At 44.0% G+C, this 25731-nt stretch overlaps 1 protein-coding gene across 1 annotated transcript; it reads left to right on the top strand.

The window, feature by feature from the left end:
- Nucleotides 1–1393: 1393 nt before the first annotated feature.
- On the top strand, nucleotides 1394–24431 carry ACER2 (alkaline ceramidase 2). Its single transcript, XM_054178584.1, has 6 exons — nucleotides 1394–1540; nucleotides 7858–7972; nucleotides 9662–9803; nucleotides 11926–12063; nucleotides 22788–22925; nucleotides 23590–24431. Exons 1-6 carry the CDS (start codon nucleotides 1433–1435, stop codon nucleotides 23774–23776), a joined length of 828 nt encoding a protein of 275 aa, XP_054034559.1. The 5' UTR covers nucleotides 1394–1432; the 3' UTR covers nucleotides 23777–24431.
- Nucleotides 24432–25731: the final 1300 nt, after the last annotated feature.

Raw genomic sequence — 25731 nt, 5'->3', positions numbered from 1 at the left:
GAACAAATGCAGCTTTTTAAATTGAGGATATTTTGAAACAAATGTACATAGACGAATACTGAGTTATATTTGTGTGAAAGTTCTAGTCAAAGTTCTATTATCAAAGGTATAGGAATAGTATTATTGTTTTGTGTTTATTTGTTAAGTAAACATGACAGATTTTATATAAATGTTGGTGTAATAAGGGAAGTTATTTTGCTTTAGCTAAAAGGGTTAATCCGATAGGAATACAGGATAAGGATATAGGCTGACAGAAAGTTTGTAAAGGCTCTGTAACCCAACCCTGGGGGAGGAGTCAGGGACATTTCGGGGTTGGGAAACGGATGGTTAGATAGTAACGAGGTGTGAGGCAATCAGGGTTGAAAGTTCATCAACCGCCAAAAGACCCCTGCCGGACATAGGCAGGGGGGCTCTGAGGATGCTGCGTTGGCCAACACGGGACACGGTTTTGTTGCTGCGGGACAGGGATTCTCCTCTCGGATGCAACCAGGTGGTTGCGGGGCGGGGTTTTGCTTCTTGGATGTAACGAGAGAGTGTTACAAAAACCCCGTTGGGGGTGTAAGGCGTGCATGCCGGCTTTATTAGGCATGCACCAAACGCTGTAAATAAAATTCTTTGTTCCACCGACTTTGTTCCTCAGCGAAATTTTTAGAAGAGTGGGCTCGTTTCTTACATTGGGATTATTAGGTGGTATAAAATGAGTGATAAGAGATCTGGATAATTCACGGTGTTAGTGCAGCCCGAGCAGCCCCGCGGGGGGTTGTGCTCCCTTTGATGGCGGCAGGAAAGGTGGAAGGGGACGCGCACCTCCTCGGGCACAGCCAGCTGCGTGTGCCAGGCGCGGGGCCAGCAGGCGATGAAAAGCGCCGGTTTTCGGGAGAGCAAGCGCTGGTACCGAGCAAAGGGAAAACACGGCCCGCATTGGCCTTTCCCATTTCACAGAGCGTGAAGCGCACACCCGGCTACCTTCTTCGCCGAGACTCACGTCTACCGCTTTCGTGCACAGGCACCGTGGTGGTGATGGCGGCGCTTCCCCTCCCGTGCCGCCTAACACCCAGGAGAGCGCGAGAAGCTACCACTTGTTTCCACCAAACTCTGATGAAAGGCGTATAAAGGAAGGAGGGGAGGCGAGGAGGGACGTGGCATGCCACCTGTGTGGAGAAGCTGGCTATTCACTGCTGCCGGGGTAACAGGGAAGAAGTGCTTCCGTCTATCTGGCTTGCAAGGGTCCCTCCGGGCTGACAGCCTGGCCCCTATGTGAGTGCGGCTCCGGCCAACTGCCGCCCTACCAGCCAGGCAGGGAGCGAGGCGGGCCCTGCCCAACGCGCCCGGGCGGCGGGAGCAGGGGAGCCGCCCCGCCCCTCGCGCAGGCCTGAGGCGCGCGGGCGGGCGAGGTTCCCGCAGCGCCTGGCCCGAGTCGGGGACGGCCGCCATGGGCACGGTGCTGTGGTGGGACCAGCTGCGGGCCGGCAGCTCGGAGGTGGACTGGTGCGAGGACAACTACACCATCGTGCCTGCCATCGCCGAGTTCTATAACACGGTGCGTGGGGGCGGAGAAGAGGGGTGAGCTCGGCGTGGGGCTTGGTGGAGTGCCGGGTCGGACCAGGCTGCTCCCTATGCCAGGGGCGGCCGGCGCCGGCGAGTGGGCGAGCGTGTGGTGACGGGCCGACAGGCTGCTGGTCGCGCTGAAACTCGGGAGGTTGCTGCTGCCCATGCGGGCTTTTCATGGGCGTGTAGAGTGCTCTCCTGTCGCTGCCCCCTATTTCCTTGTCCAGTCCCCGGTACGCTTAGTAACATTGGAGAAAATGCACCGTTTGATGCTGTAGGCGTAAAACAGAGGTTTGGAGAGGGTTCCTGGCAAGCCGTTCTGTACAACGTGGAGCAGGCTCTCCTTCGTTGAGCCTTGTGGCAGCGGAGTGCAGAACTTTGAGTGCTGGATTGGCTGGTCCAGTACCCGTTTAGACAGGTATCAGCCAGCTGACAGTGTACAAGGCGATTATGGATCATGAAAAATAACCAAACCGACAAACAACACTTTAGTGTTTGGAGGCAAATCTGAGTTTCATCCAGGTAGGTTTGACTCTAAGGAAGCAAAGCTTTCATGAACAATTTGCTTTGAGATTGTATGGTGAAACCAGCTTTGTGCTTTTGGGAGAAGAAATGTCTGTTTTAAGACAGCTTAGCTGAAAAAAGGAAAGAGAGGGGAGGAGGACTAATGCAATTATTGCTTCCTTCCAGAAAACTCTGGGTCACCCCTGGGTTTTCTCATGCCACTCCAATACTTCTGAGCTGCTGGAGAGAACTTGTGAAAATGTAGCCCTGGTAACGGAGCTAGACTGCCCTGTATCACACATCTTAAAAAGGGAGCAATGCTTCTTACAACCTGTTGATGTAAGGAATTGCATTGACAGATCCATCAGTGTGAGATAATGCAATGGACTGTCTGATAGTTTGCCTTTCCATGAAAAACACATGCCCAGGAGCAAACCCTACAACTGCCCTATGGGTTTTCTGTTCTGTGGCTAGTGATGTGCACACAAATGAAGAGATAGGGCTTCTGCTTTGTTTATTTTGTCGTTTAAAATGGTCTTTTAGTTTTATTCCTGAATTCCATTCACTCCTGACCTACCTGTCCCTTTCAAGCTATAGTCCTTCAAAGGAGTAGGTGTGAGGCCTCATTGGGGAGTGTGTCTCATGGGCGGTGCTGCACATATGGGCCAAGTAATTTCACAGCTCATGGTGTACATTGCTACTCCATTGTTTTTTCTGTATTTGCTGCCAAAATCGTCTGCGTGGTTGGAGAACTTTGAGGGTGTGTGGGGGAAACTGTCTGCTTTCTTTGTGTCTGATGTCACTGTACAAGAACCAAAAACAAAGGGAGGAAAAGGCTGGGATAAACAAGTTTCTTCAAGACCGTAAGTCTATTTTAGAGCCAGCTATGCAGGGGTATGTCTATCCTTCTAACTGTACTGAGCTAATTTGCAGTGCTATAGAAGCTTGCAAAATGCTAGGAGCTGCCGGTACATCCAGATGAGTAACAGGTTCCAGACAGGTTGAAAGACACAGCAAAAAGGTTGCCCTGAAGCCTACTGTGTAATGGCAGCTATGTACATATTATTGAGCTGAACACTTAAAACAGTGGGGAGAGTCTGTGTTGAGGGCAGTCGTGTTTAGCTTCTCTTTAGTAATAGCAATTCCTGAGGGTTTGACACCAGTGTTAGCAAATTCTGAAAATTAAGACAGCAACTTGTAGTGGATTCATGGGGTTGTGCAGCTGTGTCCTCAAAAAGCCAGTTGCTCAGATGACAGTTGGGAAATTTTGGCCCCACTGTAACAGGCGCCTGAAGTGAAATCTAAATTTTGTTCCTTCTAAGATGGTTTGGTTTTGACCGACTCTGACTTCAGCAGATCTGTACCTGGCATCTAGGTTTTTAAACTGTAGATTAAACCTTGCTAATCTGCATTTTAAACTGTCGTGGCTGAGGTCAGAGTTCCAGTTGCAGTCTCATGCAGTATTCATACAAGAACAAAAGTGCAGCAGCTTATCTGAGGTGCATTTGGAAAAAGTATTCTGTTGGTACTTAATCTTCATATGCATAAATTTAACTTGATCTAGTTAAAAAGCAAAGCAAAATGTTCAATGGGATAAACCAGCATATTTGTTGAGAAACTTTGTACAAATCGATCAGCCTAATTTTTAAAAACATGTGTGATTTAGATTGGTATCATTTTGTGTTGAGTTCTTACACTCTTTATCAGTAAAGAGGCTGCAAAAACCATGTTTTAATTTGGTTTTGGCTTAATTTATTGCCTTTTTTTTTTTTTTCTGGAATGAAAAAAGTAGCTTGTCCTGATGCATTATAACCCTATTCCAGAACATAAACAAATGCCTCCACATGATCAAAATAATTTGTGCTGTGCAGATATTTACAGGAAAAAGCTGTACTTGAAATACCTGGAAGTAGTTGGGTTTTTTTCTGTTGCTAGTGAAGTCAGTACTTTGCAATTCGATTGTGCATATGCTACACATTTCTTCACAAATTTTCATTTAAAGAGACAATTGCCAGTGTTTTACTAATCTTATTTTGTTCCCTGGTGGCAGAGAGATAAAAGCTTTTAAAATCTATCAGATAATCATAAGAGTGTGAGAGAATGCTTGTTCTCTCTGTATCATCTCTTGTAGTACAGAAGTAGTAGAAGTGAGTGGCATACTTATGGATCAGGATATAGGAGATACAAACTCTTTGAACTCACCAACAGCTGACATAGTCCATTTTTGTGTTCTCATGAAGAGGTAGTGTTGCTGTGGGGGCTGAATAACACAGCTGCTGTGTAGGGGATGTAACAATAGTAAAGAATTCTTGAGCTTTGGTACGACTGTAGGAAACATCATTGCGTCTGGACTGTGGCTAGGGTGAATGAAGTTACATGGTCATGGTCCAAGCATATCTCTAACATTCCCTCCCTGGCCCATGTCCTGTGTTCTTTTCATACATTTAAGTAGTTGGAAATTAAAACTAAAGGTTGTTGTAGTTTGAGTTGGGTGCCCCCCTGGTGCATTCACTTCCTGTGTCCAGAAGTCCAGCCCAGAGGGATGGACACAGGAAATTGTGTATTTCCTACCATAATTCTTTGCACCACTATAAGATCCAGTGCGGAGTCTGGCACTTCCTCTTTCCTTCCCTCTCCGAGACTTGGTAACTGGGGGAGAGATCTCCCGGCCATGGGCCTGATTGGGCCCAAGGCCACAGGGGGATGGGCAGTCTCAGGCCTGGCCAGCTGAGACTAGCCCAGCAGAGGGAGGGGGAAGAAGGAGCCCTGGGGGTTTTGCATGCACCCTCAGGTGGGGATGGGATCTTTCTTTGTCACTGCGCTTTGGGTTTTCTGTAACATTCACTGCTTTCTATTTAAACTTTCATCACTTTTGCAATCCGTTTGCCTGAGTCGTTATTTCTGCCTGTGGTGGGGAGGGGATCTGCCCCAACCCATTACAAAGGTCCAGAATTGTATGAAGCCAGAGGATACACTGTTACTGATGGTCTGCTTAGTTTTTTTCCAGAACTTTAACTTCCAGTCATTGCCTTTTGTATATCCCAAAGGCAATTATCTGTATTCCTGTTACTACTTTTTGCTCTAAACCTAATTGTATCAGCATTTAAATGATGCATTATCAAATCACGCTGGACAATTGCATATTAAGTAAAAAAATTGCACATGGAGCATACTTGCTTAAACCAGCACCAAACGGGTAGGTGCCTCCCTTGCTTTGAAAGGGTAGTGTTAATAGTTGCAGTATATCTAAGAGTGTGGTCCTCAAGGAGACCTAGACTGATAGCTGAGAGTGAAAACCAGCAGGTCAGTTCTAGTGTTGATCTCGTTAACACTGAACTTGAAACTAAGAACTTAAGCACATGTTTCAGAAAATGCTCCAGAGTTGTGATTTGAGTATGGCTTGTGGAAAATATTATTTGTTAATAACTTGTGGAAATATTATTTGTGAACTATGAGAAACAGAACTAAGTAATTGCATGAAAGGGTACATGATTATCACATTTTGATAGAAAATAATTATCACAATTTGATAGAAAATAATTTTAAGAATAAAATTATTTCAACTTTAACAGTGTTAGAAAATCCTCCTGGTGGCCACTGCAGAGAATACAAATAAAATCATAGAATCATTAGGGTTGGAAGGGACCTCAGGGATCATCTAGTTCCAACCCCCCTGCCACGGGCAGGGACACCTCACACTAAATCAGGCTGCTCAGAGCCGCATCCAGTCCGGCCTTAAAATCATCCAGGGATGGGGCTTCTACCACTTCCCTGGGCAACCTGTTCCAGTGTCTCACCACCTTCATGGTGGAAAGCTTCCTAAATATGGCCAGCTTCCAGGTTGCAAGAGTTTTCCTCCATTTGCCAGCAGGACCTTAGCATGAAGGGGAGTTTGGTGCCAGAAGAGTGTCAGTATTGGGAAGAACTGCTCTCTTGTTCTCTAAGAGCTAGTATAAATCTGCATTGCTAAAGGTATGGTAAGTAGGTGTGTTTCCTTAGTCTTGTGCCTAGGCAGTGTAAGGACTCTTTTTTGCCAAATTTTTAGAGTGTGATTATTTGGTTGGTTTTTTTTCTGTTGCTCAGTTGCAGCTGCAGAGATGGAAAGGTTTTCTTCCACAGCACATTGTTTATAAGCATTTATATTTTTCTCCTTGGCACTGCTCTTTGGCCTAAATGGCCAAAAGGCCTAAAAGTTCCAGGTCCCAGGGGATGTATTCATACTGTAATCCCTGCTGCCAGTCACTGTTTTGTGGTGAGAGGAGCCCTCCTGCTAGTTGCATCACAGACCAGTGGGATCCTGGTGCGTGGCTGTATTCTCAGTGTTGCTAACTGTCTCTGCTGCACAAAGATGATTTTTTTTTTTATGAATGGAAGATGCTCAAGTGAGCCTCCTTGATTAAATATGATGGTTGTTTTACATGGATTAAGGAAAATGATCTGTCTCTTAAAATTTGCTGAAATAAGGTATTACTTTATAAATAATTCTTTGGTCTTTACTTTGCCTCCCCAGGGTTATGCAGTATTCTGCACTCTTACGTTACCAGCTGCCTCTGTTGTCAATTTTCTGCCATCTTAATTTGCGAATAACAAAGGCAAAATTTGGGTGAAGGGTTTCCATAAGCAGAGTCCTTTATTCCTGCTGAAGAGGTGCTTGATCTGTGGCAGTGTTAATCAGTTGGTGCCTCCAAGGGTTTTTCACATCTGGTTTACAAAGCTGGTGTCCTATATGGCAAAACACACTGTAGGAGCTGATAACTGATAAAAGGATTCAGCACTTCCATTGCTTCAGAATGAGCTGTATAGTGGAAGGTGGCTCTCTGGCCCCTTTCACTATGTGTGACTGGTTGGTATATTGTGGCCTTACTGCAATGATCCCTCTGCATTAGCTAGTTTTGCTTCAGCTATTTGCTGTTACCCAGAATGCTGTTGGCAGAGATTTGCATATTTGCAGCTATAAACTGCCTGGGTAATGGCTCTATGTATTTTAATGGAATCTAAAAGACAAGACTTTGAAGAGAAACACAGCTGGTATGCCACTATGAGGAGGAACCCTTAGCAAGAGGAGAGGTGTCAGGCATGAAGTAGATAGTGCTGAGAAATTGCTTCTGTAATTAATGTAATTTTGATTGTAGCCTAGGAGTACATTTTGATGAGCCTTGCAAATGTTAAATGAAATGTGTCATCATATGCTCTGTTCTCAGACTATGTTGAATAATGACAACAGCAGCTGTACAAATGACCTTTAGTCATAGTCAGTTGTTTATATAATGGGGAACCAAGAGAAAAAGTTACATGTAACTCTACCCTGTACAAGAAGGGTTCTAACCTTATTAGCTTTGTATTTCAGACCTTCAGGAGAATAGCTACTTCTCAGTGACTTGACTGCCACAAAGCTTGACCATCCCTGCCTAGTGCTTTCTCCATGCTAGCCTCCATAACCATTGAGAGAACTCACTAGCACAGCCTGTTCCTAAGCTCCTTGCTTGTGTAAGCTTCCCTAATTGCACCAGTCTTGAGTACTTGTAGACTCCTAAAATTTCTCTGGGAGTAGACTTAAGGCTGTGACTAGTCACATTTTAACTTACTTAAAGATTTTTGCTGTTGCTTGTTTCATGATATTAAACTAAAGAAGTTGATGCTCTACAAAACCAGCTCAGATTTGGCAGAGGCTGAGTGCCATAATTTCTTGAGCTGGGGCTTACTGGATGACACGATGTTTTTCTATGTATCTTAGGCGGTGTATATTGAAGAGTGGTTTATTTTCTGTCCTTGTGATACTATTTTGTTTTTTTTTTCCTTTCCTAGATAAGCAACGTCTTGTTTTTTGTTTTACCACCCATTTGTATGTGCTTGTTCCGACAATATGCAACCTGCTTCAACAGTGGCATATATTTAATATGGACTCTGCTAGTTGTGGTTGGTAAGTTGGTTAGACTCTGCTTGCTTCCTTGTTTGTGAATTGAGAGAAGAATGAGTTTTTCCTGCTTGGGCTTAATTGTTTGGCAAACCAAACTAATCCTGACAGCTACTGAGAAATTTGCTGTAGGCTTGAAGCTGAAGCATCTATAGCTTCTGAAAGGAAAATGCGTTTTGCAGTTTGAGATAGTAGAATAGAATAGAATAGAATTAACCAGGTTGGAAGAGACCTTCGAGATCATCATGACCAACCTATCATCCAACACTACCCAATCAACTAAACCATACAACCAAGCATCCTGTCAAGCCTCGCCCTGAACACCCCCAGCGATGGCGACCCCACCACCTCCTCAGGCAGCCCATTCCAGTGGGCAATCACTCTCTCTGTGTAAAACTTCCTCCTAACCTCTAGCCTAAACCTCCCCTGATGCAGCCTGAGACTGTGTCCTCTTGTTCTGGTACTGGTTGCCTGGGAGAAGAGACCAACCTCCGCCTCACTACAACCCCCCCTCAGGTAGTTGTAGAGAGCAGTAAGGTCACCCCTGAGTCTCCTCCTCTCCAGACTAGGCAACCCCAGCTCCCTCAATCTCTCCTCATAGGGCTTGTGCTCCAAACCCCTCACCAACCTTGTTGCCCTTCTCTGGACACGCTCCAGCAAGTCAACATCCTTCCTAAACTGAGGGGCCCAGAACTGGACACAGTACTCAAGGTGCGGCCTAACCAGTGCAGTATACAGGGGCAGAATGACCTCCCTGCTCCTGCTAGCCACACTGTTCCTGATGCAGGCCAGGATGCCATTGGCCCTCCTGGCTGCCTGGGCGCACTGCAGGATCATGTTCAGTCTACCGTCAACCAGCACCCCCAGGTCTCTCTCAGCCTGACTGCTCTCCAGCCACTCTGACCCCAGCCTGTAGCACTGCATGGGGTTGCTGTGGCCAATGTGCAGAACCCGGCACTTGGATGTGTTAAATCTCATGCCGTTGGACTCTGCCCATCTGCCCAGCCTGTCGAGGTCCCTCTGCAGAGCCTCTCCACCCTCCAGCAGATCAACTCCTGCCCCCAGCTTGGTGTCATCAGCAAATTTACTGATGATGGACTTTGGCTTTAGTTCTGTTCCCTTTTTATCCTTCTTATGCATAATTTCTTTTGTTTATGTCTGGGCTTACTCTACAGCTGTGCTGACCCTTCTTCTGTTGTTGTTGCTTAAATGTTGCTTAGCTGTTTTGTTGATGTTTCTTAGCTTTTTAATTCCTGGATGAACTGGGAACTCTTAAACTCAGAGCCCTGTGGGGCAGTACAGCACTTTCCACCTGCACTAGACATCAGATGCTGCTTTCCATCTTCAGTTTACTTATTCTTGTGCTGCTGCAAAAATTGAGAAGTAGTGTTTGGCTTTCATTGCTTAATTGATTTGCACTGAACTTTACCACCTATATTTCTTCACACTTATCTGCTTTTCTAGTAGGACTTTGCATCTTTAGCTACTGCTTTTGTATGCATTTGCTTTGTAATTAATGAGATGCTGATGATTTCAAGTGCCTTCTTATGAAAGGGGGTTTTCTTTTCTGGTTTTAGGGTTATTTTTAAACCTTTTCTGGACCACTGTTTGTTATGAAGTTCTGAACATGAGCAGCCTGTTCTGGATTGTACAGTACTGTAATTATTCATACTGCTTTTTGATTGATTCTTCCAGGAATTGGATCTGTTTACTTTCATGCCACTCTCAGTTTCCTGGGACAAATGCTGGATGAGCTAGCCATTCTCTGGGTCCTGATGTGTGCTTTTGCCATGTGGTTCCCAAGGAGATACCTGCCTAGAGTTTTTCGGAATGACAGGTAATCAAGCAATCATCCATATATGCTTTCATGTTTCTTGAAACTTGTTATGCTAACTCCTAAACCTCCACATAATTGCACTTGGTTGTCATCCAGCTCTACCACTACTGCTGCTATCTTGTCTCACTCCTTTCTCTTCCCACTGCTTGTATCTCAACCCATTTTTTATCTAGAATTCCTGACTCTGTAGTTGCTGATGATGGGGCTTATGCTCTGTAGCTTCAGATCTTGGGATGAGGTCTCTGGAAGTGTCTGTTCTCTCTCTGGGGAGACCTTTGCATAAGTAGTTCATGTAAGTTGCAAATAAAATAAGAGAAACCTCTTCTTCCTTTTGTATATCCTAAAATGTACATACACCTAGACCTATGGACCTATGGCTGAATTTTCGTCTGAATATTGAAGGCAGTGTTTAAGAATGGTGTTTAAATGTTCAAAGGCTGTTTCTTCAGAAGTTTATTGTAATTGTACAAGTACTTTTTTTTCTGTTTCTCACAGGATTAAAAAAATATGTTGCAGCTAATTTAAAGAATTGATTTGTGATTTGTCCCTTCTTCAAAAGATTGTGCTACAATCTTTGCACATATTACGCTTTTATGCAGTAAAGAAGTGGAGGTAATGGAGAAGTTTGAAATGCAGCATCAGTGTTGTTCTCTCTGAAAACTGCTGAAGCTACTGTCTCTTGCCTTCTGCTATTGTCCAGGGTGTTTTGTGTTGTCTTTTTCCCTTGACATTTGCTTGATTAGAAGTTGCTGGGGCTGTGGGGGAGAAGATTAATGCCTAGACTGACTGTTTCTCAGGACAGGTTGCACAGAGAAAACTGTATTCTGAATTGCCACATAGAAGCTGTGCAATCTAATGGCTTTTTCATCTTGATGTGAATTTAGTACTTCTGTGTATTGCAACACACCATCAGCTTTGGTCTTGATTGCTTTCTGAAGTGTACAGAAGAAAGACATACTAGGCAACAAACTGTAAGCCAGAACTGGTTTGGTTTATATATTTGGGTTTTTTTCTGCTTTGTCTATCTGGATCATCTGATGTGCCTAGCTAATCCTCTAAACTTGTTCTTACTGCTTGATCTTCACTTTATTCATCTTCATCACACTCTGAATTTCCAATGTTGCAAATGTTATCTATCATGACCAATTTATGTTGTCTTTAGTCATTAAGGCATTCACATCAGATCAGAACTTCCTAGTTAAGAAACTTCTAGCTTTTGAGCAGAAAGAAAAATTTTAAAGCAAAAGGCAGGTGGAATGAACTAGGTGAAGGTAATAATACTTGTGGCCAAGGAATGGTGCTTTAGAAGTATACTGCGACCCTACTCCAGGCTTATTATTATGGACAGAAGAGCTGTCCTTGGACAGAAACTTATTTTATAAAGCTATGGGCCAGTAGTTCAAGGGCAGTGTGATGACCCTCTGTCTGCCATAGTGCTGCCACAGACTGAAAGTGGGTTGTTTTAAAGTCCTATCTTGAAGTTCAAACAACATTAAATATATTAAATGTAAAAGTTGTAGGGCTGTCTATGTAGGCCAAATAATGATTTAATTTATTCTAAGACTGTACTGAACTGTAGTCTTTAAAAAGTGTGGGAATCCCTCATGTACTGTTGAATTTGCTTAAAAGAAATGCTTTTACTTGATTTGTAATTTTCAGTATCTTTAAGGCTTAAAAGAGATTAAGTAAAACATACTATAACATGAATCTAGAAGCTGAGGCATTAATGGTAACAAAATATCCTAAAAATCTGTGTTAAATACATGAAGAATGTTGATGCAACACTGCTGAGAGGAAGTAGAGTGCTTTGTGCAGGGATAGAGTTGTTCCTGACTTACTGTGGGAGAAAACTGTACATGTGGCCTTTGGATTTTGAAGCCAGTAATTAGTGTGTGTGTGTGCGTGCACATGTATACATACATGTTACTACTTCAGAAGAGCTCAGTCCTCCAGCAAAGAATTGTATATGTGGTTAACTGTGCAGGCACCTCCAAATCTGAGCAAGATCCACATCTGTTTTATGTACATTGTCATTGCACTTTCTGAATACAGACAGAGAAATATAAATTGAAAGTTTTTATTTAACTGCAATTTTTGTCCTCCCTTCTGAAAACCCATTTAGGAGCCGATTTAAAGCTGCTGTGGGCGTTCTCTCTGCAGTTACTACCTGCCTCGCCTTCATTAAGCCTGCCATCAACAACATCTCACTAATGACTCTGGGTGTTCCCTGCACTGCTTTGCTTATTGCTGAGTTGAAGAGGTGAGTATTTTTCTACAGAATGCAGCATCTTGAGATCCTTAGGCCACCATGCAATGATAACCAGACCTGGCTTCATGCTTCTATCAGTAGATCAGAAGTGCCTCTCTCACATTCAAGCACAGATCTGGGATAAACTTGTTCTGCCAGGTCAGACTTTTTTGGCAAGTTTCTTTTTTGTTTTTTTTCCCTAGGCCAGATATTGTCTGTCTTCTTGTGACATATCTCTTGCTGCAACCTGATCTAACTCAAATATATTTTTTTACTGTAGAATCAGAGCAAGGATTTCACTCTACTGAAAGCATTTCCACTGTATAGTTTGCATAAAGGTGAGGTGATCATATTGTCACAGTCGGGGTACTAGAAGGAATGTGGGGCAAGGCCCAAGCATACATGGAAGGTGTTATAACTCTCACAGTCCTACACCACTTTCTTTTCTGACACGGATAATATGAATGAGTCAGACTGACAAAGTTTCATCATTGGATTGTAGAGCACAACTATCAATCAGGCCTTTAGAAACTATAAAACCAGAATGCAAATAGAGAAGAACCTGAGACTGATCTTAACCTTTCAGAGTCCTACCATGATAATGATCCTAGCAGCTGTCCAAGTTTTTTTTCCCCATCTCTATTCCTGATACAAAAAGGACCAGACAAGTACCAGAATGCAATTTTGTCCTTTCTCCCTTTTCTCCAGGGTTTTACAGCTTATCTTGGCTCTTACATATTGCAGATGTAAATATCTACCAAAAGAAACAAGAGTAGGACCAAATGTCCATGTTTTGACAGAACAGAGATTCTCCTGTTAGCTACCTATTTTGCCCCTGTGTCTCCATACAGTGGAAGTCTCTGCTAACAATGTTTTAAAAAGTGTACCTATTAGACATCCTGCTGAACATTTAGTTCTGTGGTCAAAGCAGCTCAGGAAACAGTGCACAACTCAGCCATAGGCAAGAAGGTCAGTAGTTGAAAAATGTTGGTGGAGATGTCTCATTTTGAGAAACTACTGACAGGGCAGATAGAGATCTAGTTGTGGCACTGAATAATTTATGTGAACTATCTACATACCAGTTTTCCAGGCACAAGCTCCTGAGAAACTTAAAAGGACAAATAATTAGTGTCTCATAGGATTGATTGCTATTGAATCAAATCTGGGAATTGGTATGCCTACAGATTCTTGCTTTTTAAAATTTCTGAAAGGTCATATCTTACTAAAATGTGTAGAGTTTCACTGCCTGTTTTTTGAAAGAGAATTAAGGACACTGTGATGGGTTGAAAATTCTCCCCCAACATTAAATTTGCCAGACCAGCTCAGCTGGAAGCAAATGGAAGCTGTATTTACAAGCAAAACTGCAATCTACAATGAAAAGCAGTGAATATGTACAAATATACAATATTTTCAGATATTTACAATTAATAAACAGCACAAGAACCCCTGGTCCTACTAGCTTCTCCCTCCCTACCTCCTCTTTACTCCCCTATACAAAAGGGACAAGAGAAAGGAGCAGAGAGACATTAGACTTAGTCAAAACAATGCAGCCAAGGTCAAGCAGAAGCCAGCAGAAGCACAAAGGTAGTGTCTCCCAGCCCAAGGAATAAGCAGGTAGTATCTCTTTCTCACTTGGAGTATAATTTGCCTCTGAGGCTTTCTAGCCAAGAGTCCAGAAACCAAGTGGACGTCCACGTGTCTCATCTGGAGCTCTCTGCCATAAGCACCAGGTTGGACCATTGTCACTTGCAGCTGTGTACAGAATGTTCTTAACGTCAGGACCAGTTTGAACAGGTCCCAGACCCATGGCATGGACTGCTTCTTGCTTTATCTGATCAAAGGCTGCTTGTTGCTCAGGACCCCCCTGGAAACTGTTTCTCTTTTGAGTCACATCATACAGAGGTTTCACAATTTGACTGTATCCAGGAATGGGCAGTCTCCAAAATCCCACTGTACCTAAGAAATGTAGAGTTTCCTTTATAGTGACGGGATTTGCCATGGTAGAGACTTTATCATATCCATTGGAATGTGATGGCAACCATCTTGCCACCACACTTAGAAACTGGATTTCTCTGGCAGGTCCTTTCTTGTCTCGCTCAATGGCGAAACCTGCTTTCAGGAGAATGTCAATTGTTTTGTTACCTTTCTCAAAGACTTCTTCAGCAGTTTTACCCCAGGCAATGATATAATCGATGAACTGGATGTGTTCTAGAGCACCACCTTTCTCCAGAGCATCATGGATCACTGCATGACAGATGCTTGAGCTGTGGATCCACAATGGGGCAAACGATTAAATTTGTATTGTATGTCCCTCCAGGTAAATATCTGTATAATATTGTAAATACTGTATATTCTGTACATACTTATTGTATTCCATTGTAGAGTGTAGATTTTGCTTGTAAATACAGCTTCATTTGCTTCCGAGTTGGTCTGGCAACTTTAATGCTGGGGGGAAACTTGAACCCACCACAATGAAGTTGTGAATGGGCACCAAAGAGTCACAATTGGTTCTGCATTGCCTGTGATGTAGTTTAAGAAGCAACTGGTAGCTTCACATCCTCTGTCTTATGGTGTCCCACAGCTGCTCATTCAAGTTCAGGTCCAATAGACAACTTCAATTTTTCTTGATCAGTTTCTACAGTTGCTATTCCAAAAGCCCATTTGTAACCCTTAGGGTCTTTGAAATACCCTTCTCTCAGAAAGGTGCATCAGGTCCTGTTACAACAGTATATTTCTTCCACACTTTTTCAGCTAAACTTATGTCAACTTGCAACTTAGTCAACTCCTGAGATCCACCAGTGACTCCCAGAGTAGTTGCAGGCTTATCAATTCTGGAATCTTTTGTGAATGTTTCTAGCTGAGTTGCTGACTTGTCATCTACCACTAAAGCAGGAGCACCTGTGTCAAAGCCTGGGTGTAGTAGCCGTCTGTATGTCATCATCATCCTCATCATCTTCATCCTGCTGTCCCCTACGACTCCCTGTTAAAATCTTGTCTGTGATCCTCTCAAGTTCAGAAGCACCTCCTTTAGTTCCTGATCTACTAGGACTTGTGTCCTGTCCTGCATCTCCATCATTCATTGGTGGCTCCACTAAGTTAGCTAGATCTTTAAGACAGACTTTCCCTTCCTAATTAGAAGGATCCTTTTTACCAGGCTTCTTGTCCAGAGTAGCAACCAATTTTACTGGTGCTGCTTGGCAATTCACAGTGGGACCAGCCGAAGCAGAAGGTGCTTGCACAGAAACAGTGTCACTGGGTGCTCTTTGGGACCCTCCTGCCGCCACTGGACTCACTTCTGTTCCAGCACAGTGGGCAGAAGTCTCGCTGCCTTGGTAATGGCCACCGCCTGTGAAGCTGTTGCCACCGCCATTATGGGCACTGACATGGGGTCTACTGCCACCGGCACTGCCGGTGTTGCTTGCACAGGGCCTACAGGCGAAACTGCTGCTTGAGCAGGGCTTGCTGCCCTCCCCCCAACTCAGTACCGGCTCTGTTGCTGCATTTGCTGTGGTTCAAAGCAGTTATTCCATTAACTCCTGCCTGCCTGCTGCTGCCTGTTGCTGCAGCTTCTCCTGTCTCTGTGTCTTCCTCAGTACTAGAACTCTTTGCATTAGAGCCAGATCTCTTAGGCCTCCTTCTCTGCTTAGACACAGAACAATAAACTGCACACCCCTTTCAGTATAATGCTATTAACAGACCTGTTATTACCACCACTAATAACAAATTTAGGCATAATGATTCAAACCATCATGATAACTCTCAGTTACAGGAACACTCAATTAAAAAAACTCAGGAGGGACACTTAGAGTTGTATTGCTATATCCCCCCAAACCAACAAATCCAAGGCACTAAATGCCAAACTTCTTAACTTATAATTAAACCAAAGGAATTCTTCTGAATTTGTGGTTAAAAAGGGACCTAAAGTGACATATGGCCTTCTTAATTGTGCATTGGGATGTTCTAATACCTGTGGTGGTTTCTGATGAATTACCATTCTTTAAAGGCAAATAAATAAATGTTTTATTTTCAGCTGTGCTGGTCTATAGAAGATTTAAATGAGATACATTCTTGTAAACCCAGAGGAGAGAAGCCATCTCATCCCTTTTTACAGGAGAAAAGTTATTACATAAAACCATTATTTCAAATACTTGTGAATTCTGTGATTCTGACCACAGTCAATAGGGGCTGCACATGAGTCCTGGCAGTCTGCAGCAGAAATCAGTCTGTGGGGAAGGAAGGAGAAAAGCCTTCTGTGCTCAAGTTTGTGATGTATTTACCTTAGAGAAGAGGAGACTGAGAGGTGACCTTATCAATGTTTATAAATATGTAAAGGATGAGTCCCAAGAGGATGGAGCCAGGCTCTTCTCAGTGGTGCCCAATGACAGGACAAGTGACGACGAAGGCTGGAATCAATATGGCTGACCAATATGATCGAGTATCGATCCTTTATTGTTCCAGTATTACAGGCCTATGGCACAGGCCTAAGGTGTGAGTATAGCACAGTAAAGCATGGAAGAAGAGGGGATAAGAAAGGCAGAAGAAGTGCCTAGCAAGGGAACTGCTACAACTTATATAAACTTGGAGTGCCTTGTTGGCATGGACTCATTGGTTCCCTATGAGTGACCCCACATCAGTCCAACTACTGATGACACGTGAGGTTTGTTGAAGCAGGTGCATATCCTGTTGTCCCAAGATAACTTGCTGTGTTTATAGCTACCAGTGCCTTGTTTTAGTTACATGCTGCAAGACAGCACTGTTTTGGTACACTGCTAGCTGGCTCTGCACTTATGCTGAGCATGGCCTACCACCATGCCAGACTCTAGGCCTGCACTGCCAGATTGCTCACACTGCTCATCGCTGGCATTGCCACAGACAAGGGGCGGTGGGTGGGAGCTGAGGCATAGGAAGTTTCATGTAAACATGAGGAAAAATTTTTCCACTATGAGGGTGACAGAGCACTGCAACAGGCTGCCCAGGGAGGTTGTGGAGTCTTCTTCTCTGGAGATACTCAAAACTTGCCTGGATGCATTCCTATGTAATCTGGTGTAGGTGATCCTGCTCTGGCAGGGGGGTTGGACTGGATGATCTCTCAAGGTCCCTTCCAACCCCTGAAATTCTGTGATACGCTTTCAACTCCTTGTTGTAGGGCCTGAGTTAAGGACATGCCAAGAAAGCTCCTGATGCTGGTGTACCCCACAGGTTATTATCCTCTATAGGATAGACCTTCCAGGTAGGCAGTGATGAACAAAGAAAACTGAGAGCTGTCAAAGCAGACTTCAGAGTCCTGGGTCAATTGGCCAAAGAAATGGGAGCACAGGTAGTGTTCTCCATCCCCCCAGTAACAGGGACCAACCCAGATAGATTGAGGAAGACCCTCTAGATGAATTCTTGGCTTTGAGCCTGGTGCCACCAGCAGGACATTGGGTTTTTTCAATCAGGGGTTGATTTACATGATGTCAGGCCTGCTGGTGGCAGATGGGGTACATTTCTCACAAAAGGGGAGAAGGGCTTTATCATGGCAGTTGGCCAGGCTCATTGACAGGGCTTTAAACTAGACTGGAAGGAGGAAAGGGGATGGACCAAGTTCACTAGAGACAACCCTGGAACACTTGTGGGAGAGTTGGATGGCTTCACTGCTATCTCAGAGGAGGTAGGGGACTGGGGGCCATGTGATAAGGATGCAAGAGCTATTGACGAGTTAGGACCTGTGGTAGTGCCTGGGAGCAATCGGGTATCGAGTGTACCTCCACCCCACACAAAGGCTCCCCGACTGAAGTGTATCAATGCCAGTGCATGGAGCATGGGGAACGAGCAAAAAAGGGCTCGAAGCTACTGTTCATAAGGAATACCATGATATTATTGCCCTGATGGAAACATGGTGGGATCCCCATAGCTGGAGTGCTGTGTTGGATGGGTATAGACACTTCAGAAGGGATAGGCCCAGAAGGAGAGGCAGTGAGGTGGTCCTGTACGTTAGGGAAGGTCTTGACTGTTTTGAGCATGATGGTGATGATAGGGTTGAATGCTTGTGAGCAAGAAAGCAAGAACTGGGGAAGGCCAACAAGTCATATGTCATGATTGAGGTCCGCTATAGATCGCCTAACCAGGATGAGGAAGTTGATGAAGTGTTTTATAGGTGTCTGGGGAAGGTCTCAGAATTGCTAACCCTTCTTCTCGTCAGGGACTTCAACTTACCAGATATCTGCTGGAAATACAACACAGCAGACAGGAAGCGGTTCTGGAGGTTCTTGGAGTGCATGGAAGATAACTTCCTAACACAGCCGATGAATGAGCCAGCAAGGGATGGCTCTCTACTAGACCTGCTGCTTGTAAACAGAGAAGAGTTACTAGGAGATGTAAAGGTTGGTAGCCATATTGGACAAAGTGACCACAAGATGGTGGAATTTTCAGTTCTCACTGAGGAGAGAAGTTAATAGAACTACATTCTTGGACTTCCAGAGGGCAGACTTTGACTTGTTCAGGATACTGATTGGTGGTATCCGTTAGGAGGTAGTCCTGAAGGACAAGGGAGTCCAGGAAGGCTGGACATTCCTCAAGAGGGAAATCTTCAAGGCAGAGGAACAAGCTGTCTCTGTGTATCAGAAAGTAAAAAGTAGGGCAGAAGACCAGCCTGGTGAAGTAGAGGGCTTTGGGTAGAACTCAGGAAGAAAAGGAAAGTCTGCTGGCAGTAAGGGTACCACAGACTATTCAGACTACTCAGCAGACTACTAAGAGTGGAAGCCTCTTGCCAGGGCACATAGGGAGAAAATTAGAAAATTAGAAAGGCCAAAGTTCAACTAGAACTCAATCTGGCCAGTGTCGTTAAAGATGAAAAAAGAAAGTGCTTTTATAAATAACAGTAAAAGAAGAGCTAAGGTGAGTGTCCACCTACTACTGGATGTAGGAGGGAACCTGATGACCAAAGACAAGGAAGAGGCTGAGCTGCTGAATGGCTACTTTGCCACAGTATTTGTCAGTGACACCAGTTACTCCTTGAGGGTTCAGCCCCTGCAACTGGAAGGCAGGGATAGGGAGCAGAAAGCAGCCCCCACAATACTGGTGAAAATGATCAAAAATCTGTTGTGCCTCTTAGTTGTGCACAATGGGACCAGAAGAGATCCGCTCAGGGGTACTTAATGAGCTGGCAGAAGTGATCACCAAGCCACTCATCATTATTTGTCAGCAGTCCTGGCTAACTGGGAAGGTCTCAGTTGACTGTATGGTAGCAAATGTGGTGCCTGTCTACAGGAAAGGCCAAAAGGATGACCCAGGGAGCTACAGGCCTGCAGGCCTGTCAGTCTGACCTCAGTGGCAGGAAAGATTATAAAGCAGGTCATCCTGAGTGCCATCACCCAGTACATACAAAATAACCAGGTCATAATGCTGTGGTGAAGAGGTTATTTAATTTATGAATATGAAATATGAATTATGAAAATATTATTTTTATTAATGATCCAACTATTAATAACCAATGAATCACCAACTTACATACATGTTCTAGTGCATGTTTGTGAAATACATTCCACAAGTGGCTTAGTGTTATGATTAGAACTTAATTGAACTATCTACAGACTATTTCTATATTTACATAACAAAGGGTGCAGTTCTGCCACTTGGCCACTAGATGGCGACTTGGCGGGACACGGGTGGCTTCTGGCTACACACAGCAATACTACAATCTTTCTATATGTCAGCAATTACTCTGCTAGACGCGGATACTTTGAACTGAGTGCTAGTGGATGGAAAGCACTTGGAAGATACTCTGTAGCTATTGTTTGTAGCAAAGTGGGGGTCCGGCAGACGACTGTCGCTGGACTGGTTCCTAGTCGAGTTAGACGGCGATGTTGGGTTACTGTCTTCTCTCTCCGCAGCAGTGGAGAGGGAATAATAGAACCTGGGCTTAGCTCAGAAGCAGGTTCCCTTCAGGACTCGGTCGATTCCCTCCAGACGACAGGGATCGGTCCTGGTTGGGGTCGGCCCATAGGGTCGGCCCTTGGGAGTCAGCTCGCACGACAGGGAGGGGCGACGGTGGCTGGTGTGTTAAGCGGCGGCTTCTTGTTTGCTGAGCTTAAAGGAACAGTGGGACGTTCGGAGTGGTCCTGAGTTCAGTGCAGTATAGGCAAGAACAATGATTTGGTCTTCCCTGAGGTTCACAGGGCTCAGAGTGGCACACGTGGCAGCTCCTCTCCCGCTATGGTGGAGCTGGGTGTCTGTGGACTTGGTCTTGATCAAGTCCTTTTTCCTCGGCAACTGGGCAGGTCTTACCCTCAGGGGTTGGTCCAGTCCTCCGGTGGCACGGTGGGCTCTCCTGGTCGATACGACTGGCTGTGGCAACGCTGGGCTCCTCAGGCTCAGTGAAGGTCCTCCCTCTGTGGAGATGATCCTCCAACTGCTTCTCACGATGCAGAGGCTTTCAGTATGCATGCATGTATGACAGAAGCAAACAACAATAAGCTCAATGGCAGAGGCTGCAGCTCGAGAGTTACTCTCTCGAGCAAGCACAGAGACAAAGTGAAAGAGGGGGCAACTTGTTTACCAGCTGGGGTGATACTTTTAGATTTCTTGAGGCTGGGTTTGACCAATGGGCACTCTCATAAACAACTGGCTTCAGCCTATAGAAAGCATGAAGCTAGAATTCTGCCCATACTTGGTATTTGCACGAGCACTGCATACGCTGGGTGCGTGCTGACCTGGCTAATGCCTTGGCTTTTGTCTTCCTCCTGAAGGAGGGGGAACTTGTCCACATGCTGGGACAAGATTCAGTATCTGGGCATAATGTGCCTTCACCACAAATGCCCGGTCAGCATGGGTTTATGAAGAACAGGTCCTGTCTGACTAATCTGATCTCCTTCTACAATGAGGTGACCCGCCTAGTGGATGAGGGACGTGCCATGGATGTTATTTACCTGGACTTCAGTAAAGCCTTTGACATTGTCTCCCATAGCATCCTCCTTCAGAAGTTCATGGCACAAGGCTTGGATAAGTGCCCTCTCCACTGGACAAAAACATGGCTGGCTGGCCAGGCCCAAAGAGTGGTGGTGAATGGAGTTAAATCTGGCTGGTGCGCAGCCACTAGTGGTGTCCCCCAGGGTTCAGTACTGGGGCCAGCCCTCTGTAATATCATTATTAATGATCTGGATGAGGGGATTGAGTGCACCCTTGGTAAATTTGCAGTGGCTGTGTCAGTCTGCTAGAGAGTAGGGAAGCTGTGCCGTTATTGCTGTTCTTGGCTGGTGTACATTAAATGTTGAGCTGGTAGGGTAGGATGTATGCTAGAAAGTATCATGAGTGGGAGAGTATCAAAAGAGCAAAAGGTAGTTAAGTACATACTTGTCTTTGAAAAACAAAGATATTTTATTTTGATTTCTGTTCAGACAAATCCCATCCTGTTTTGCAGTTAAAAGGAAAAAAAAAAAAGAAAAAAGCTCTCCTAGAGAATGGTATCAGGGAGAAAGTAGATGAGAATCATTTGGCTTGCTGGTCCGAGCCAAACAACCACTGAGATGGTAGTGTCATCAAATTAGTATGATTTACTGACTCGCCATCTTTCATGTGAGTATCTTCATGTGCAAATACTGTTGTGCAGCTGACCTCTGAGCCTTGAGCAGTGAAGATTTACCCTAGCTTCAGGTGTGTCAGTTCATAGTCAGTTCTCCTGCTAGAAACGTGGCTGGGTGGGGAGCCCTGCTGTGTTGTCAGAGGTTGCTCACAGTTCCCTTATTCCTTTGACTGAAAAGTTAAGATATTGAAAATATTCATTAGGTTGTCAAAATGAATCAAGTAATTAAGCAATATCCAGAAACTTGTACTTGGTTGAAGAAAAGATGATATGTTTTGTTGGGGTGTGCCATAATACAGAAAGATAAAGCTGCTAGAAGTGTTTTCCAGTTCATCCCCTTTGGATAGCAAATGACTAGGGCACAGCACTGCTTGCAGAAATTCTCATGTTTAAAAAGCTGCTGTTTGTGTAAAAACTCAGAACACCATGCATTGTCAAGACTAAAGGTGCAAATGGAAATGCAAGCTTCGAGGGGTCAGGTTTCTTTCAGGCTAGTGCGTCAGGGACCTGTGCATACAGGAGCATGAACCCTCAGCTGACAGGTGTCCTTCTATATGAACAAGTCCGGTTTCTTGTGGAGGGAGAGAACTGCACCTTAGTCAGCATGAGGAATTGTCTGAGGTAGTCTGCACTGTCTACTAAAGCATGTTTTTTGGCCTCTCTGGGTAGAGGCTTCTACCTTAGACATTCTTAAATTGTGTAACATAATAGTAACTTGTAGCTTGGGGTGGGAATCAGCTAACCAATTAAAAAACCCCTCATGCAGTTCCTTTTTTTAACCAGTCTTTATGTAGTGACAATACAAATCTGAGCACTTGTTGTGTGGCTAGTTATTACCAGACAGTGTCCATAATTAATCACTAGTTGTCTTACATACCCCTCCCTAGGCAAGGGAATGCTTTGTGTTTGCTCACCATTTGCAGACTGGTATTTAAGACAATATGCATAGCACAGCTACTGATGAAAATGTTTGTTTTGTCACCTCACCCGAGCCGTGTGAGACATGCTTACTGAAAGTAAGTCCTCTATTAAGGACATTTATGGTGGAACCATTTTAAAGATGTACCTGGCACCATGAATTGTACCTGGAAATGCATACAGCTGAAAAGCATCAAGCTGCCATTGCAAGCAAATTTTGTTTGGTTTTATAATAGCTTCTTTGTGTTCTTCTCCTCAGGTGTGAAAACCTGCGTGTGTACAAACTGGGTCTCTTTTCAGGTCTTTGGTGGATGCTAGCACTTCTCTGCTGGATCAGTGACAAAGTGTTTTGTGAGATCTGGTCCTCATTTAACTTTCCCTACTTGCACTGTGTATGGTAAGTGTATAAACTGTGTATAAATGCCATAGTTTGATTCAAATGTGATATATCAGCACCACACTACCCTTCTGTGCCTCTTCCTGGTTAGTGCTAGAGAAAGATTATAAGCCCAGAGCAAGTCTCACGCTATCCCAAGGTGGCAGATGTAGGAGCCTCTTTGGCTTGACCAGATTTTTCAGACACTAAATTCATTAATTGTAGCTGAATTCTTTGTCCTGGTTTCTAAAACCCCACAGCACTGCTCAGCTGTATCAGTGCTTGTGAAAGCTTAAGCTTCCACTGTTAACAACTGAGAGTGAAATGGGAGAGCAGTGAAGGGCTTTGATGCCTTTTCTCTTTTACCACCCAGCATATTGTGCTCTTACTCAAGGTGCCATATCTCAGCATCACCACACATCTGTCAGGGCAGAGAGGCCAAAAAGCTGCAGCCAGATTTGACTTTTGATAAGCTACTTTAAAATAAGCTACTTTAAAAATGTTTTTCTTGTTCTCTGTAGTCTTTGCTTACAAGCAGACTGCAACCCTACTGGGGCCTCAGGGGAATAAGGTGAAAGACAGACTCATTTTAAAGCATGGTGTATATCTGATTGCTTTACTGAAGTCATGTTACTGATACGTGTTTTTTTTCTCTTTTTTGGGGGGTGTGGTTGTCTGTTCTCAGGCACATTTTGATTTGCCTTGCGGCGTACCTGGGCTGTGTCTGCTTTGCTTACTTTGATGCTGCCTCTGAGATCCCTGAGCAGGGCCCTGTCATAAAGTTCTGGCCCAGTGAAAGATGGGCGTTCATTGGGGTTCCCTACGTCACCCTCCTCTGTGCACACGAGAAATCACCTGTGAAGATCACGTGAAGTTGACAATGGAATGAGGATGGAATTTCTACTTACATTCCAGCAAAGACAGCATTTAAATAATGATAAATTAATGGGGTTGTGTTCTATCTTGTTCTTAAGATATGCAGTACTTCAGGTGTCACAAAAAGAGGAGGCAAGTGTATTCTTTTTTCTTTCTGGAGGAGAGAGAGGAGGCAGGAACTTGCAGGTTCTTGAACACTAAAGTAGCCACTAGGTTCTCTGGTAGGCTCTGTTTTGCACTGTGTTTTCAACGTAGCATTTCACTTTATGTAAGCTCTTTCCAAATACCAGGTTCAAGGAATGATGTTTCTGCAGTATGTCACCTCTGATGCTTGACTTGCTTCTTTTGTAACCTCTGGCTGAGATTTTCTTTCCAAAAGAAGCCAGGCCAAGATGCCTACATGCCGTCCTGTGCCATTCTCAGCTTTGAATTTGGTGTGGTTGCATGTGGCCACAAGAGTGTGCTCAAAGCACACGCTCCACCCGGCCTGGCCCATGGCATGGGGATCTAGCTGCACATCACCTCAGGTCTTGGAGTTGTACTTGGCGTTGCTTCCCCAAGTACAGTTGGAGACCAGTGCAAAGTGCTTGCAACTGCAGCAGTGCAGTTAGGCGGTGTGAATGCAGGAATAGCTAACAGATGATTCAGTCCCTAAAACAGAATAGTTTAAGGGGTTTGAGCTTTTCTGTATTTCCACTGACCTGCAGACATTTGTATGCTCTTATGTAAATGTCACCAAAATCTCTTTCTCTTTTGCAGACATGTTTGGTCTTGAATTTGACTTTGAACCTCACACAGAAGTGTGGGCATTAACTTCAGGAAGAGCTCAGGTCAGCATAGATTGACAGTGTGATTAAACTATAAAAACTTTCAGGTGCCCAGCTGTACATCTGAGAGTTAACTTCTCACCAGTGCATTGCAAAGTGATACAAGTAATAGTCCGGTTTGTCATGTGGTAGTTATACTTAGGAAAAAAGTAGATACCACTTGAAAAACCAGAAGACTTAGACTTCTATGAGCAATGAAATGTAACACTGAGTCTTGAATTCTTACAAAAGAATAGTAGATTCAGGTTTCCTGTTTGTTTTTAGCAAGCTTTGTAAAAGTAAGGGATGTCTGGACCTGTTTAGTTTTTAAGGCTATACTTTGAGGTTCAGGAATGGCTGTGGTTCTTGCCAGCTCAGTCTGTTTTAAAAAAAGATGGCGAGTGCAGGCATGTTTTGCAAATATTGGCAACTATTTCTGCTAATCATTGCAGTTGTGGTGAAAGAAAGATCTTATATTCCACCCAATATCAGTAAGTGGATTAAGGCTTTGTATGTACACTGTTATTAATAAGTGATACTTCTTTTTTCTAATACTAGACGAAGAAGTACCATTTCCTCTGTATTTTGCTAAGAACTCTCATGGTGTACTTGGGTTTTAAGAGATGAGAAAATGTACTCCGTACAGTGTAATCTTTAGGAAATGGCCTTTTAACAAGAACTTTGGGGTAAATTAACTTTCAAGCATTGTAAAACCTTTCAGATAAGTTTTGTATTCAAATTTATGCTTGGAAAACAAGAGCAAAGGTAAATGCTCTTACGCTTAAAGTTTTTAGCAGGAGATATAACTGTCTTCTGGAGAACTTCAAAGTGGGTATGTAGCTTACTGTCAGATTGACTATCAGATCATAAACCCAGCAAATGTAGATTTATACAACTTGCTAGGAGATTTGTCTGAGAGAAAGAAAAATTACATGATGCTGTGTCCAAAAAACTTCTATGAAACTTGTTTATAAAAGTTCATACAGTGATGTCTGTTACTCTTTTAAACATAGCGGCATTTCCCTTTTCCTTCCTTCCTTTCTTTCTAATTACGAAATGCTCAGTTTCACACACTTCTCAGGTATTAAAATGATTAAATCCTTATACAGATAGGCTTTCTGGCTGGAACCCAGCTAAGTTTGTTG

Source organism: Dryobates pubescens, chromosome Z (genome assembly GCF_014839835.1).
Source record: "Dryobates pubescens isolate bDryPub1 chromosome Z, bDryPub1.pri, whole genome shotgun sequence".
NCBI classification, from domain to species: Eukaryota; Metazoa; Chordata; class Aves; order Piciformes; family Picidae; genus Dryobates; species Dryobates pubescens.
Note: the sequence above shows the minus strand (reverse complement) of the source record. Positions and strands in the feature narration are given on the sequence as shown.